Source organism: Doryrhamphus excisus, chromosome 18 (assembly GCF_030265055.1).
Source record: "Doryrhamphus excisus isolate RoL2022-K1 chromosome 18, RoL_Dexc_1.0, whole genome shotgun sequence".
Classification (NCBI taxonomy): Eukaryota; Metazoa; Chordata; class Actinopteri; order Syngnathiformes; family Syngnathidae; genus Doryrhamphus; species Doryrhamphus excisus.
The window spans coordinates 17,003,781-17,019,883 of record NC_080483.1 but is presented as its reverse complement, the minus strand read 5'-3'; the positions used below and the strand labels follow the sequence as shown (position 1 = coordinate 17,019,883).

The window sequence follows — 16,103 nt, the reverse complement described above, 5'->3', positions numbered from 1 at the left end:
AGCGAAATCCGTTATATGCGTATACCGGAAAATGTCCATTTTACGCATATATGGGATTTATATCCGGTATATGCGTAAATGGGATTTTATCCGTTATAAAAAGGCACTTCCTTGACTATGTTTCCAATGTACCTGGACGCGCAGGCAACGCTGCAAACGCTGCAAATGACGTCGTATAGCGGCCTGTCACGATTCGGCGAATCGGAGCGCCACGATGCGGCCATCCGATATATGCCAGGGAAATTTCATGGAAATGCATTGGAACGGGACTGGAGATTTTGTCCGAAATAGGCGAAATCCGTTATAAAAAATCCGATATATGCAATGAATTTTTATTGGAAATGCATTACAGAAAAATCGCTTCTTTTTTATCTGTCCGTTGTGAGCGAATTTCCGATATATCCGAGTCCGATATATCCGAGGTTTACTGTATTCCTTAAAGAGTTATTAGCTTGCCTTATATATTTTTTGGGGCGGCATGGCGGTCTAGTGGTTACCGCGCAGACCTCACAGCTTGGAGACCAGAGTTCAATTCCACCCTCGGTCATGTCTGTGTGGAGTTTGCATGTTCTCCCCGTGCATGCGTGGGTTTTCTCCGGGTACTCCGGTTTCCTCCCACATTCCAAAAACATGCTAGGTTAATTGGCCACTCCAAATTGTCCATAGGTATGAATGTGAGTGTGAATGGCTGTTTGTCTATATGTGCCCTGTGATTGGTGTACCCTGCCTCACGCTCAAAGACAGCTGGGATAGGCTCCAGCACCCCCGCGACCCTCGTAAGGAAAAGCGGTAGAAAATGAATGAATATTTTTTTTGGGTTATACAGTATTCCACGGCGGAGTTGCTCATCAAAGTGTACGCGGCGTCTACTATCGTACACAAATAGTAACTCTCACTTAGCACGATGTGTGACTCGGAGACTGAACTCCATCCAATAGCAACGCGGCGTTCACTTGAAGCCAACAATAAACAAAGCCAAATTTCCAGGCCGCAGTGTTGATATAAATATAGCCCACAGACATCTGTACTTTCAAGCTGCTGCGATGAGCCAGTAAATCTATTCAACCAAAATAGCAGCTTCTGCTCGCCTAAAAGAACCAAGAGGATGTTATGGTGCGGACTAACTTTAGATACAGGAAGTGCATAAGTGTGTGTGTGTGGCGTGCAGAAGGCCCACAGAAAGAGGATGGATGGTTGTGAAACAAATATGCCATTACAGAAACCAGAAGTTTGTCTCCTGTTTATTTTTAGCAGCACAATGCTGAAAATGAGAAGACAGAGAAGCGCTCGCATAGATAATTTGTAGATGCACGTCTTGCTATTTATATAAGGCAAAAGATGATATCACGGCTTTCTTTGTTATTATAAATGCAGTATGCATCGCTTTAATAACTATATTTCATCATACTGAGGGGTTTTGTTGCACAGATGAAATAAATACACTTTGGATTGTGTTCATTTTGGAATGGTACTCCATTCACATAGAGTATGTTGGCAGTGTACACATGCTGTGCAAGTGTGAAGAAGACAAAATTACTTGTGGCCTACTCATGCATCATCAGCTAAATACTCCAATACATCCAATACTTCTCTACAAGAGAGGAGAAATATGATCTCAGGGAAGAAGTACATTTGAAACACTTCTATGCTAGGACTACGTTATGCTAGCCATAGCATTTCAGTATGTGGAATCAAACTATGGAATGGATTGAGTAAGGAAATCAAACAATGCAAAACAACGATGAGCCAATTCAAGAAACAATACAAGCAGTTGATGTTTGCTAAATACAAGGATGAAGAGTCTTGAACCAGTCATGATGTGCTATATATATCACTATATTGACACGCACTATGGTACACATTATGGCATTGGATGCTCATATCACCGAGCACTTCAATACGTGACATAAAATAAAATAAAATAAAATAAAATAAAATAAAATAAAATTAAATTAAATTAAATTAAATTAAATTAAATTAAATTAAATTAAATTAAATTAAATTAAATTAAATTAAATTAAATTAAATTAAATTAAATTAAATTAAATTAAATTAAATTAAATTAAATTAAATTAAAAAAATACTTAAATCATATTAGGAAAGCAGGAAGTGAACAAATGTAACAGTTACTGATTGTAAAAGTACCAGATGGAGGGGTAGGATTTAATAAGCTTTGCTTCTTCCTACTCCTTTTGGACATGTGGAACTGGGAACTGATTATGGGATGCACTCAATTGGAATCTGATGCATGTTCAAATGAAATAAAACCATTACCATTACCAAATGTGAAAATGATTTACATTGCATAATTTTTGGGGTACTTTCAGAGTCAAGACAGAGTTAGAGTTAGTTGCATGACAAAGTAGTACTGCGGTGAAACATCTTCCTTGTATTGGTGTTGATATTTCTCACAGATTCATAATAATACAATACATAATCATATAAAGGTGTCCAAGGTGGGACCTTTATCCACATTTTAATCACATTTTAATCACATTTCAGCACAGTTTAACGCAGGGGTGGGCAAACCTTTTGACTCGCGGGCCGCATTGATTTAACAAAACGGGGGGGCAGACTATATATTTTACACGTAACAGTCCACCTGGTATTATTGTATCTGTAAAAGTGTCATGCAATCTGCTATTATTATTTATTATTTTATATTTAAATATTTTATATTTAAATATTTTTATTTAAATATTTTATATTTAAATATTTTATATTTAAATATTTTATATTTAAATATTTTTATTTAAATATTTTATATTTAAATATTTTTATTTAAATATTTTATATTTAAATATTTTAAAATGTATTATTATTATTATTATTATCATCATCATTATGCTTGTGTCCCTTTTTTCAGGAGCACTTTGTAAACAACAGACCACATCAAATAACAAAATTGATAAAACCATCAAAAGGTTGGCTCAGGCCATGATGCCAGTTCGTATGTTGAGTTTAAATGAAATACTTTGGAAAGAACGGACGGGCCGTATTCAAACACTTGGCGGGCCGGATGTGGCCCCCGGGCCGTAGTTTGCCCACCCCTGGTTTAACGTGTTCTTGGTGTGGGCACGTTCCAACTTTTCACCATGCGTCATAGAAATCAGTTTTTGCTAAAGCGCTAACACCCAAGCCAAGTGACAGTTGTTGTTATGCGCTCCAGTCATCAAGAGAGCAGAAGTGAGAACCGCTGCGCTTAAACGCTCATTAGCATCTACTGGAAACCCTAATTGTGTTATTAACTCCCTTTTATTATTCGACTGTGCGTAAGTCTCACTTGACCTGCAGGGTTGACAGCGTGGGAGGGACTTCTGCAAACCAGAAACGACGCCCTCGCAGAGATGATGAGTTCACTGTGAGTCAGGGTTGCTGTTGGGAATTGGGGCCAAATCGGCACGCAGGAGGAGAGACGTTTACCAAAATCCTTTGTGCGTCTGCGTACGGAGGATCACCTGGTACTTTGAACCAGTAGTAGCCTGCTGTATCACGTAGTATGTAGCTGGCTTTGGTGCGTTCGATGACCTATTCACAATTGTAATTGACCAGTTAACCAGTCAAACCACTACTGAAAAACCATCTCTATTCTTTGGCGTTCGATCCCAACTAAATGAGTCATCCTGGTTTTTAGCTCTTTTTTTCTTTGTATCGTTTATCACTTATATTTTATTCCGTTTCCTATCTTTTACTCCACATTTATTGTTTTTATCCTTATCTTATTTTAATACTGTTGTTGTGCATATTTAATGTTTGGCTCATTTTAATTCGTGTGACTGTTTTTATTATGGGCTACACGGTGGACGAGTGGTTACAGCTAGGAGACCATAGTTCAATTCCACCCTCGGCCATCTCTGTGTGGAGTTTGCATGTTCTCCCCGTGCATGCGTGTTTTTTTTTTTTTCGGGTACTCCGGTTTCCTCCCACATTCCAAAAACATGCTAGGTTAATTAGCCACTCCAAATTGTCCATAGGTATGAATGTGAGTGTGAATGGTTGTTTGTCTATATGTGCCCTGGGATTGGCTGGCCATCTGTCTGGGGTGTACCCCGCCTCTTGCCTGAAAACAGCTGGGATAGGCTCCATCACCCCCTGCGATAAGCGGTAGAAAATGAATGTTTTTATTATCATTACTGAGTTTTTAATATAAAGTGTATGAGAGATTGTTTTGTACCCCTGTAAAGCACGTTGGTCTATAAACCTTGACTTGACTTGACTTGACTTGACTTGACTTGACTTGATTTGACTTGACTTTCACCAACCTTTAACCCAAAATGAGCTGACATAAGATGAATGGAGAACGTTACTTTTGAAGAATATATGAAAATGGCCCTACTTTTACATTTGTTCCAACAATCTTCCTCATTATATGCCAGTAAAAATGCAGCCTCTCTTACCGTGAGTAATATTGAGCAATATCGTTGCAGTCATTTGCAGCCGTAAATGCTCAGTAAATTTCCGAAAGTTCCTTCCTCCTTCCCAGTGTCTCTATATCCGAGCAGCAAAGGCAAAGCCTCTTCATCCATGACAATAGTAGCTATGTAGCTTTGACGTTTAAAAAACAATAGGTCACAGGTCAGCTCTGTTCTATGATAAATAATTTGGTGCATTTACATATTGTAGTACCTGGAATTTCATTATTAATCCGTTCAAAAGGTCACCGAAAAAATAACTATAAATGATGAGTGAAATGGATCAATGAACATCACATCACTTTTACCAGTCCATTGATTCCGTCATCTTATGTCATTTCCTCAGGTCTACATTTATTTAGCCTTGGATGCTACATTTTATGCTACATTTTATGCTACACTTGCCAATACTTAACTGATGTTTCCCACTTTGTGTTTCTCTCCACAGTGGATGTGATCGGCAAAAGTCCTTCACCACACAGACGTAGGGACAGTCCATGGACCTGAGTGTCTCCCAAAGACTGGTTCATCCAGGCCGAGATTCGGCTATGCTGGCCCCCCACCGTCCCTTATTCCTGGGACCCTTTACCTCACAGCACTGCTCCCAGTTTTCCCACCAACAGTTACAGGTACATGCAAGGATCCAATGATGCGTTTGTGGTAAACTTTAAATGTGTTTTTACTGGTTGAATAAATAATAGTTTGCCTTTGTATCTTCATGTTGTCATTTCAGTACAACACTGAGCAAACGCAACGAGAGATGGAGGCGGAGAAACAGGAAGAGCTACAGCAGCTAATACGAAAAAGTAAAAATGAACAAAGTGAGTGTCTGAGTGTTTATTTGTAATATTTAATGTTGCAGCGAGACAAAGGAGGATTGTTGACATGTCAATGTATGCGTCAATCAAAAGGGGATTCCCAGCAGTCCTGTAACTATTTCCCACCAGATTCCAAGGAAATTACATTAATACTTATATCAAATCAGCAAGATAGTTTTACAAAAATCAAACTAATAAATGACATCTGTATTGCTGCAGTGATGTTGACGTTAATTAACAGGTGCTATAGCCAGTCCCCTGGTGAGGCAGAAACTCAGAGAGCACATCATCATGAAGAACCAGCCCACCCATGACAGGCTGACCCCCAAACACAGCAGTCCCACGTCGGGGTACAGGTGAGGCAAACCTTCATTCTACAAGCTAACCATGTTTCACATTTCCAATTATATAAAAAAATAATATAAATTATTTTAAAAATTTAAATTTTTTAATTTTTTAATTTTTTAATTTTTTAATTTTTTAATTTTTTAATTTTTTATTTTTTTATTTTTTTAATTTTTTAATTTTTTAATTTTTTAATTTTTTAATTTTTTAATTTTTTAATTTTTTAATTTTAATTTTTTTAATTTTATTTTTTTTAATTTTTTAATTTTTTAATTTTTTAATTTAAAAATTTAAAAATTTAAAAATTTAAAAATTTAAAAATTTAAAAATTTAAAAATTTAAAAATTTAAAAATTTAAAAATTTAAAAATTTAAAAATTTAAAAATTTAAAAAATTTAAAAATTTAAAAATAAAAAAAAACTTAAACTATATTAGGAAAGCAGGAAGTGAACAAATGTAACAGATAGTGATTGTAAAAGTACCAGCTGGAGGGGTAGGATTTAATAAGCTTTGCTTCTTCCTACTCCTTTTGGACATGTGGAACTGGGAACTGATTATGGGATGCACTCAATTGGAATCTGATGCTGATTTTCAAATGAAATAAAACCATTACCATTACCATTTATTTATTTTTTTGGGTGACTTAGGCACCCGGTTCCAGACACGCCCCCAAAACCTCAGCCGCCACCCACTGACACCCAGCGTAAGGAACTGCGAAGAACAGGTGAGCTATTGTTATTGACTGGTAATCCTCCATCTCAGGTGTGTTCTTGTGTTCGTGTCATGTGACAGCATAGACCACTGTGGTTGGTGGGGTGGTGGTCATCGTGTTTCAGTCTCTCTGTAAAGAGTCATGAAGCTCCAGGCCTTCAGGGCTTAAGAGAGCTAAGTCTAAGTCATAAAAACAACAGTGACAGCAACACAGCAAGACCAAAACAGTTACATAACATAGATTGTGAGGTATGTGCATGCATGCATCATGAACTTTGTGAGACGACGGAGCAGGTTTCTCTGACCGTGTGAATGACAGGAAGGAGTGGTTTAGTCTTCTTGTGCATCTCTGCAAGCACGCTTATCATTCTTTATGGAATTATTGCTTTGCTTTGCCCCAAAATGGCTGTCAACACACACATATATACACCCTATGCTGCTTTTTTTTGGCCTAAGGCGTAGGAACAATACAAACCTGCGTTCCTAAGTTTCGAGTTTGTTGATAAAATATATGCAGCGTCTTTAATCGCTGTTTTTTTCAACTGTAATTCATGGATTCATATAGATATGTATGTGTTTCCCTTTTGTACAGAACGGGGTTAATATTGTTCATATCCGTGCACGTGCTTCCCCATGGATTTATTTCTGTCTTTTTGTTTGCATGCAGTCTCTGAGCCGACATTGAAGTGGAAGTTAAAGAAGCTCATCAGCACAAGACCCAACCCTTTGCAGAGAAAGATTAGCGCCCCCCCTGCTGTCAAGCACAAGACCGAAACTCTGGGTATCCAAATTTGATATTGCTGTCATGATTTCTTCACAAGATCAGTTGAATTCCATTTTGAATTTTTTGAGACTGATGTATTTATGAATTGTGTGTCCCAGATTCTTCCCCCAGCAGCACCCCAGCATCGGACTGTAGCTCTCCCAACGACGGCCTCCAGTCAGACAATGGAGTCCTTCCAGTGGCTCACGAGGTATGTACTTGTACTTGTGTGTATGACTTAATTTGGCATTGTGAAGTACACACAAGTCAGATTTATGTTTATTATTTATTCATATTTTTTATATGCAGTGCTTCCCGTTATTTTATAAATAAACACCCGAGTTGGCGGTACAACAGTGTGTACCGTGTGAACAGTGTGTGTGACACACAGCAGACCATAATGGCATTTCCTGTTTGTAAGCCTTTGTATTTATTGAACGAGAGATCCCGAAGTTCCATCAAGGGTCTTATGCTGTCAATATAGCATGGCCACAAGTTATTTTTGTTATGATGAAAATAAATAGCATATATGTGATTATTATTATCATTCAGGCTCAGAGACTTCTGCTGAAGGACGGCAGATTGGCTTATTTCACTCTGCCCGGCAACCCGACCGTCATGCCCAACATTACAGCAGGACTGCCTGCACAGGTGTGTAAGATGTTCAATCTCCAAAAATCTACACTTTTCTGACGTATAAATGTAGTCAGAATGTTGCATTGTCGTGTTAAATGATGGCAAAGTTTCGATTCATGAGGTTTGGGCATTTGGAAGTGAGTCCTGAAAGAGGTTTGGGATGGTTCTGAATGCTCGGTTTCGGAAAGTTTTATGACGCCGCAGGTAGCCGGACTTCCTTATATGGGCGTGGAAGGGCACGCCTGCCCTCTTGCCCACTCTGCGGCACTCTTTGTGGAAGATTTCACCGTGTTTGCACCGTTTCTACTGTTTATTTTGTGTATGTCAGCGGTTGGCTGTGTAGCATTATAGCGTGTGCATGCATATTACAAACTCGCCGATGTCTGGAGTTGCTGATAATCTTTTCCACCTCAATTGGTGCGTCCATGCAAGCTAGTCCTTCAGAAAACTTAAAAAACCTGTACCTTCACGTCCGACTTCTGAGCTCCACGGCGCCAACGGTGCCTCTGACAAAGTGTGTCCGACAATGAGTACTCCTCCTCGGCAGGCCCTCACCTCCGGGTTCTCCAAAATTCTTAAAAATAGTGCTTGGGAGTATGACCAATCACAGCGGAGTGGGCGTGCCCGTAGGTGAAGTAAATTAAAACAGACGGTTTTGGAAGTCCTACATCCTACAGCTGGAACAGGTGCAGGTTCTGGAAGATATAAAAAGCTGTAGCTGCTATATAGGAGTCCACATGTCAATACAAAGGGCCAAAAATGACTATAATTCATCCCCTTTAATGCTTTGTATACATGATATAACTATGATGATTACCCCTCTTAGCGGTACTTTTATTTCGAGTATCTGCAATCATGGCTGAACCTGACTTGCCCAATTGTTTCAGCATGTGGTTATGGTGAACCACAGCTCTAATTGCTAAGAATATGTTCCTAAGTATTAAACAGAAGTACACTTCAGTCAATACTGAGTTCAGGGTTATTGCGGTGCATTAATTATCTCGTCTTAAGATTAACCATAAATGACTCCTGTGTGCCCGATACATCTACCCTGCCATCTCCGGCTTATCCACCTCTTTTCCCACTCGTCTCTCTTCCCGTCTTCCCAGGCTGACCCACGAGTCGCCAAGACCGTGGCGGTATCCGCTCTGCCCCAAGTCTACTTACCTCTGGATGGAGGCTTTCCAAGCCAGGCTCACGGCCTGCAGCCTGTGCTCATACTGGAGCCGCATACGGGGCTCGTTCACTCCCAACTTATCTCCTGTGAGTAATAAAATAACTAAATTATACTTTACCGTACAATGACACCATACATTTTTTGTATAAACTATTAATTCTGTAATTATTCACTAATAAATAACATGTTTCCTTTGTCATTGGAAGTGAGTAGCTTTCCACACCACAGGAAATATTATTTACAAATTAGGAAAAAACAAAGCTAATCATCTGTAAGGTCTGTTATTTGACTACTACTAAGTACTACCTGCAAGAGGTAAAATAAATATTTACGCTTGCCTTTTGTCAGTGGTTTTGTAGCCTTCATGTAAAAATATTGTGAAAAGCACAATGGCTCCCTCTAGCGGCTATTTTGAGAAATGCAGCCTGAATAACACTGGTTCATTTGTAAAGCAACAGTCTTTCCAAAAATGTTTACGCACGTGACTTTGCTGCTCTCCTCGTCGCAGATCAAGGTTTGAGTCCTCCATCTCTGCAACAGCGACCCCACTTGACCTCCCCCACAAGAAGGGACGGCCACGTCACCTTTTCCTCCCACAAGCCCTTGGAGCGAACACGCTCGGAACCTCCCCCCTACAGCCCCTCCCACCTCGCCTTGCACCTCAGCCATCCCACTCACACGCAGCAGCAGCAGCTGCCACAGCAATGCCACAAGGGTGGGATGGAGAGGTTGAAGTTAAATTCCCACCTGAGCAAGGTGAGAGGTCATACACAAATACACGTTTGCAAGCGCTCCGTTTGTTATATTGGCCGATCCTGTTAACCTCCTATGAGTGTATTCCACGTGCGTTTCCACTGAGAAACCTCATCTCACGCAGATCCCGTCAGAGGACATGGACCTGGAGGAAATCGGATCCGAGTCTGGGTCGGTATGCGGCTCCGAGGCGGGATCCGTTTGCGAGGAGAGCTTCCACAGGAGACAGAGCACTGCCAGCACCGACTCCGTTTATGACACCGAGTCCACTACCTCGTCACGGGAAAGCTTGATTGAGACGTCACATTGTGTCAGCCAGGTAAACGTCACACGGTAAACGTCACACGTTAAACGTCACACGTTAAACGTCACACGTTAAACGTCACACGGTAAACGTCACACGGTAAACGTCACACGTTAAACGTCACACGGTAAACGTCACACGGTAAACGTCACACGGTAAACGTCACACGGTAAACGTCACACGGTAAACGTCACACGGTAAACGTCACACGGTAAACGTCACACGTTGTTGCTTCCAGTCATTAGGCCTATTTTAGGGGGACTTCAGCCCCCCTACAAGAAGGGACTTCAGTCCCCCTAAAATGTTCTTAGCCCCCCCCCCAAATAATTTGATTTTTTAAATAATTTTTTTATTTTTATAAATCTCTGACAAATTTCATATAATAGCCCCCCCTAAAATGTTTTTAAGCCCCCTAAATAATTTTATGTTTTTTTTATTGATTTTAAAAAAAATTATTGATTTTTTTTTTACAAAAAAAATCTATGACAAATTTCATATAATACGGCCCACCTAAAATGTTCTTAAGCCCCCTAAATAATTTGATTTTTTTAATGCCGTTTTAAACATTTATTATTGTTTTTTTTTTTTTACAAAAAATATCTAAAAAAAATTCATATACATTTCATATAATAGGGTCCCCCTAAATGATTTGATCTTTTTTATTGATTTTTTATTGCTTTTTTAATCTAAAATCCCCCTAAAATGTTCTTAATACCCCCTAAATAATTTAATATTTTTAAATTGATTTTTTATTTTTTTTAATGTATTTATTTATTTATTTTTAACAAAAAACATCTCTGACAAATTTCATATAATAGGGCAAAAGCAGGCTAATACTAGCCTACTACTATTACTACTGCTAGTAGTAGTAATAATGAGAAGAAGAATAATGATGATAATAATAATAATAGGCTAATGAATAATATAATAATGATTATTATATCATTGATCACTGTCCACTGGACAGAATGGTTGCAGATTGTGTGTACTTGTGTACATTTAATGGTGGCCTAAAACAATTGAATTGATCCTTTGTATGTGTAATTACAACCATTAAGGACAAGGGTGCTTATTAGACTGAATTCACTTGATGTAGCGTTAGTTGGACACAAGAGGGCGCTGTAGCTTTGTCTACCGCACATTATGAATCCATTTCTAAAAGACTTTCAAGACCAGCACAAATGACTGCATAAAAAATGGGCATCGTATTCGGGATATGTGAATGTGTGTGTGAAACGTGGTGCTACTGTTAAATATGAATTTAATACAATAAACACAGAGGCAGTTGGCCCATAGACCAGGATTCCTCATGGACTGCCCTAACCTGCCTGTCCTGATGTGGCCTCACCAGCCTCTGGTCCGGACTCAGTCCTCTCCAGCCTCAACGTCATCCCTGCCTCATCCATCGTCAATCATGCCGGTGTCGCTGTCCAGTCCGGCTTCCGATGCGCAGCTCCGCTTCACCACTGGTTAGTATCATGGGACAAAATCTTTACACGGATTAGGAATTTTTTTTAAAATCATTTCTTTTAAACGGAAATGAACTTAAATGAACACGTGTCTGTTATGTGATGCTAATATTTGGTTAAAATGGCGGCGAAAGGAAAGCTACCCCACACCGAGTCCAGCCCGACTGTGTAATCTTTATTGTCCTCCTACTTGCACGTGTGCATTGAAGTGGTTCCAGATAGGAACTGCTGCGGGTTTGTGGGGAATCAGAAGGTGGAACTACTTCCCATGCTGACATGCCAGAATTCCAAGCCCGGAGTCTGGGAGCTGAAAGTGGCATTTATTTGGCTTTTATGAGCACACGGTAACTGCACCAAATAAAAACCCAATCAGACGGGCGGCACTCGGGATCAAATCTGTATCAGCTTTATAGCGTCTGCTCGCTTATGGTTTTGGTTTTACGGTGTCCGTGCGTTCAGGGTGGGTTAAATTCCGAGAGCAAGATGTGAAGAATAACAAACATCAACTGTCCAGGTCTGGTTTACGACGCTCAGATGCAGAAGCACCAGTGCTCCTGCGGGGACCACAGCTGCCACCCAGAGCATCCTGGGAGAGTCCAGAGCATTTGGTCCCGGCTCCATGAAAGGGGCCTGCGGAGCCAGTGTGAGGTACGGAACTATACGGACTCGTCATATCGATACGGGAAGAACGCTAACATGTCACTACTTTCATCTCATGGTTGCCGTAGCGTGATTCACACCACCGTCTTTTTCTTCAAAGCGGTGACCTTTTATGGTCCGGCATCGTGTTTCATAAGCATTTGTCACCCATCTGTACGTGTATATGTGTGTGTGTGTGTGTGTGTGTGTGTGTGTGTGTGTAGCATCTTCGCAGTCGGAAGGCCTCTCTGGAAGAGCTCCAGTCAGTCCATTCAGAAAAACACGTGCTTCGGTACGGCACCAATCCTCTGCACCGCCTCAAGTTGGACAACCCGAAGTTGGCCCGTAAGAGTAATAATCGATTAATCACTGGAGGTGTAATAATCAATAAAAAATCATATAAGATGAATTTCTCTTTGCAGGAATCTTGGCTCAACGGATATTTGTAATGTTACCATGTGGAGGAGTGGGGGTGAGTGGGACCGTCACACACGTTCTTCAATCTTACCGCATCTGCATCACTAAGTATGATGACTAAGTGATTATATTACTGCACCAATGAAAGTACAAAGAAACATTTAAGATAAGACGGGAACTACGTACATTGAGGAGCTAGCGTGGAACCATCAACACAACTGAAAGAAAGGAGGAGAGCGGAGCGGGGGCTGGGTGCCGCTTGATAAGACCACTGATCTTCCTGGATTTCCGGGCCCAGGACTTTGCTGGCGTCGTTATTGGAACAAGATGGGGCAAAGTCTGTGATAAAAGAAAAGGAACATTCCTCCCATTTCATTGTTCCACTGTGGGACGCTCCCAGATATGTGACTTGAAAACGCGGGATTGGGTACATTCTTGACTCGTTTTTTTATGGAGGTATATTACATGACATAAAAATGTAGAAGCTGTTTAGTTTTGTTGTCATGTTGAGAAGTATACTCATACTTCATTCAACTCTTAATTTATTCGCTACCAAAGACGTATTTATATATTTTTTTTAAACCTGACTGCTCATCCCAAAAGATTCCCATTTTTTGGAGCTATATGACTTTTTTTCTCTGATTATTTCTACTGTATTTGGTAATACAAATGTAAAGTAGATTATGTGTTTTATTTCATGTCTAGGAGCCTCTTAGGATGTTAAAAACTATAATTGGAAGATCATAAACAGGTTTTCTTTGCCATAAATATGCCAATATTCCATTAATTAACTAATTCGCTACTTTTTCCAACCTGACCGCTCGTTCCCAAAGATGGATTTTAACATTTTTTGACGCTATATGTCTTTTTTTTCTCTGATTATTTCTACTGTATTAGGTAATACGAATGTAAAGTTGATTATATTTGTTCTATTTCATGTCCTGGGGCATCTAAGAATGTTAAAAACTATATTTGGAAGATCATAAACAGGTTTTCTTTGCCATAAATATGACAATATCCCATTAATTAACTAATTTGCTACTTTTTCCAACCTGACTGCTTGTTCCCAAAGATGCATTTTTACATTTTTTGGAGCTATATGTCTTTTTTTTCTACGATTATTTCTACTGTATTGGGTAATACAAATGTAAAGTTGATTATATGCGTTCTATTTCATATCTAGGAGCATCTAAGGATGTTAAAAACTATATTTGGAAGATCATAAATATGACAATATTCCATTAATTAACTCATTCGCTACTTTTTCCAACCTGACCGCTCGTTCCCAAAGATGAATTTTGACATTTTTTGACGCTATATGTCTTTTTTTTCTCTGATTATTTCTACTGTATTGGGTAATACGAATGTAAAGTTGATTATATTTGTTCTATTTCATGTCCTGGGGCATCTAAGGATGTTAAAAACTATATTTGGAAGATCATAAACAGGTTTTCTTTGCCATAAATATGACAATATCCCATTAATTAACTAATTTGCTACTTTTTCCAACCTGACTGCTTGTTCCCAAAGATGCATTTTTACATTTTTTGGAGCTATATGTCTTTTTTTTCTACGATTATTTCTACTGTATTGGGTAATACAAATGTAAAGTTGATTATATGCGTTCTATTTCATATCTAGGAGCATCTAAGGATGTTAAAAACTATATTTGGAAGATCATAAATATGACAATATTCCATTAATTAACTCATTCGCTACTTTTTCCAACCTGACCGCTCGTTCCCAAAGATGAATTTTGACATTTTTTGACGCTATATGTCTTTTTTTTCTCTGATTATTTCTACTGTATTGGGTAATACGAATGTAAAGTTGATTATATTCGTTCTATTTCATGTCCTGGGGCATCTAAGGATGTTAAAAACTATAATTGGAAGATCATAAACAGGTTTTCTTTGCCATAAATATGCCAATATTCCATTAATTAACTAATTTGCTACTTTTTCCAACCTGACTGCTTGTTCCCAAAGATGGATTTTTAACATTTTTTGGAGCTATATGTCTTTTTTTCTCTGATTATTTCTACTGTATTTGGTAATATAAATGTAAAGTTGATTATATGCGTTCTATTTCATGTCTAGGACCATCTAAGGATGTTAAAAACTATATTTGGAAGATCATAAACAGGTTTTCTTTGCCATAAATATGCCAATATTCCATTAATTAACTAATTTGCTACTTTTTCCAACCTGACCGCTCGTTCCCAAAGATGGATTTTGACATTTTTTGGAGCTATATGACTTTTTTTCCTCTGATTATTTCTACTGTATTGGGTAATATAAATGTAAAGTAGATTATATGCGTTCTATTTCATGTCTAGGAGCCTCTAAAAATGTTAAAAACTATATTTGGAAGATCATAAACATGCCAATATTCCATTAATTAACTCATTCGCTACTTTTTCCAACCTGACTGATCGTTCCCAAAGATGGATTTTTTAATTTTTTGGAGCTATATGACTTTTTTCCTCTGATTATTTCTACTGTATTTGGTAATATGAATGTAAAGTAGATTATATTTGTTCTATTTCATGTCTAGGAGCATCTAAGGATGTTAAAAACTATATTTGGAAGATCATTAACAGGTTTTCTTTACCATAAATATGAAAATATCCCATTTATTCGCTACTTTTTTCAACCCAACCACTCGCTCCCAAAGACGTATTCATACGTCTATTACGTTTTTGTTTTTTTTTTGCGTTACAGGCAAAAAGAGGTGATGATGCAACTCCACAATAGAAGCGAACATGTTTTTTCACAATGAAATTGGTGTTCAATTCCGTATTGGTCATTCAATTCAACAAGAAAAAAAACACAAATTGTGTTTTGTGTGTTTTCCCACTAGACTCCATGATTATGTTCTTTTAATCGTTGTGTTCATGTCGTTTGACTGACAGGTAGATAATGACACAATCTGGAACGAGCTTCACACGGCAGCAGCTTCTCGTATCGCTGCCGGCTGTGTCATCGACCTGGCGCTGAAGGTGGCACAAGGAGAGCTGAAGGTATTTAAGGTCTTTAATACACGTGTTGAGTACTATTATCATACAGCTAAATACAACTAAAATCAAGTAAAAGTACTCGCCAATTGATGATGCATCATGAACACAGCTGGAAGTCGCTCCGGAGTATAAGTCACATGACCAGAGGACCAAAGTGTGACTTATAGTCCATCAAATATGATACTCGCTTGTTTGAATGTACCGTATTTTCCAGACTATAAGTGGCACTTTTTTTCATAGGTTGGCTGTTCCTGCGACTTATACTCCAGAGTGACTTATAAATGAAAAAAGTGTTTATGTTCCATAAACACTGGACACTTTTTCTGTTCATGTTTATTTTTTGTGTAGCTGAATAAGCATTGTGTTAGCATATCTTACACCTATTCAGCCTATGGGAACTGTGTAAAGTTGTATATTAAAATAAAATAAGGTACAAATAGCAAGTACAGTAGCGCAAAAATATATAAAAAATAAATAAAATAAAATAAAATAATTAATAAATAATAATAAATAAATAAATAATTAATAAATAATTAATAAATAATTAATAAATAATTAATAAATAATTAATAAATAATTAATAAATAATAAATAAATAATAAATAAATAATAAATAAATCATTAATAAATAATAAATAAA

At 38.2% G+C, this 16,103-nt stretch overlaps 2 protein-coding genes across 7 annotated transcripts in view; one reads left to right on the top strand and one right to left on the bottom strand.

Annotated features, from left to right (window-relative positions):
* The window catches only part of LOC131105915 (dnaJ homolog subfamily C member 11), a 166,876-nt gene that overhangs the window by 10,065 nt on the left and 140,708 nt on the right, over positions 1-16,103 (bottom strand). The gene's annotated exons all lie outside the window — the stretch shown is intronic.
* Positions 1-16,103, top strand: part of LOC131105914 (histone deacetylase 7-like) — a 40,142-nt gene that overhangs the window by 9,176 nt on the left and 14,863 nt on the right. For 2 of the 3 annotated variants that reach the window (XM_058054417.1, XM_058054418.1), the window contains exons 2-16: positions 4,861-5,041; positions 5,146-5,233; positions 5,472-5,586; positions 6,223-6,299; positions 6,954-7,067; positions 7,169-7,260; positions 7,602-7,700; positions 8,795-8,948; positions 9,371-9,618; positions 9,740-9,934; positions 11,199-11,388; positions 11,903-12,036; positions 12,252-12,372; positions 12,450-12,499; positions 15,359-15,466. In XM_058054417.1, coding sequence (XP_057910400.1) covers positions 4,910-5,041; positions 5,146-5,233; positions 5,472-5,586; positions 6,223-6,299; positions 6,954-7,067; positions 7,169-7,260; positions 7,602-7,700; positions 8,795-8,948; positions 9,371-9,618; positions 9,740-9,934; positions 11,199-11,388; positions 11,903-12,036; positions 12,252-12,372; positions 12,450-12,499; positions 15,359-15,466 — 1,917 coding nt within the window. In that variant the 5' untranslated portion in view covers positions 4,861-4,909. The remainder of the gene's footprint in view (positions 1-4,860; positions 5,042-5,145; positions 5,234-5,471; positions 5,587-6,222; positions 6,300-6,953; positions 7,068-7,168; positions 7,261-7,601; positions 7,701-8,794; positions 8,949-9,370; positions 9,619-9,739; positions 9,935-11,198; positions 11,389-11,902; positions 12,037-12,251; positions 12,373-12,449; positions 12,500-15,358; positions 15,467-16,103) is intronic. The other variant, XM_058054419.1, reaches the window with a different exon arrangement.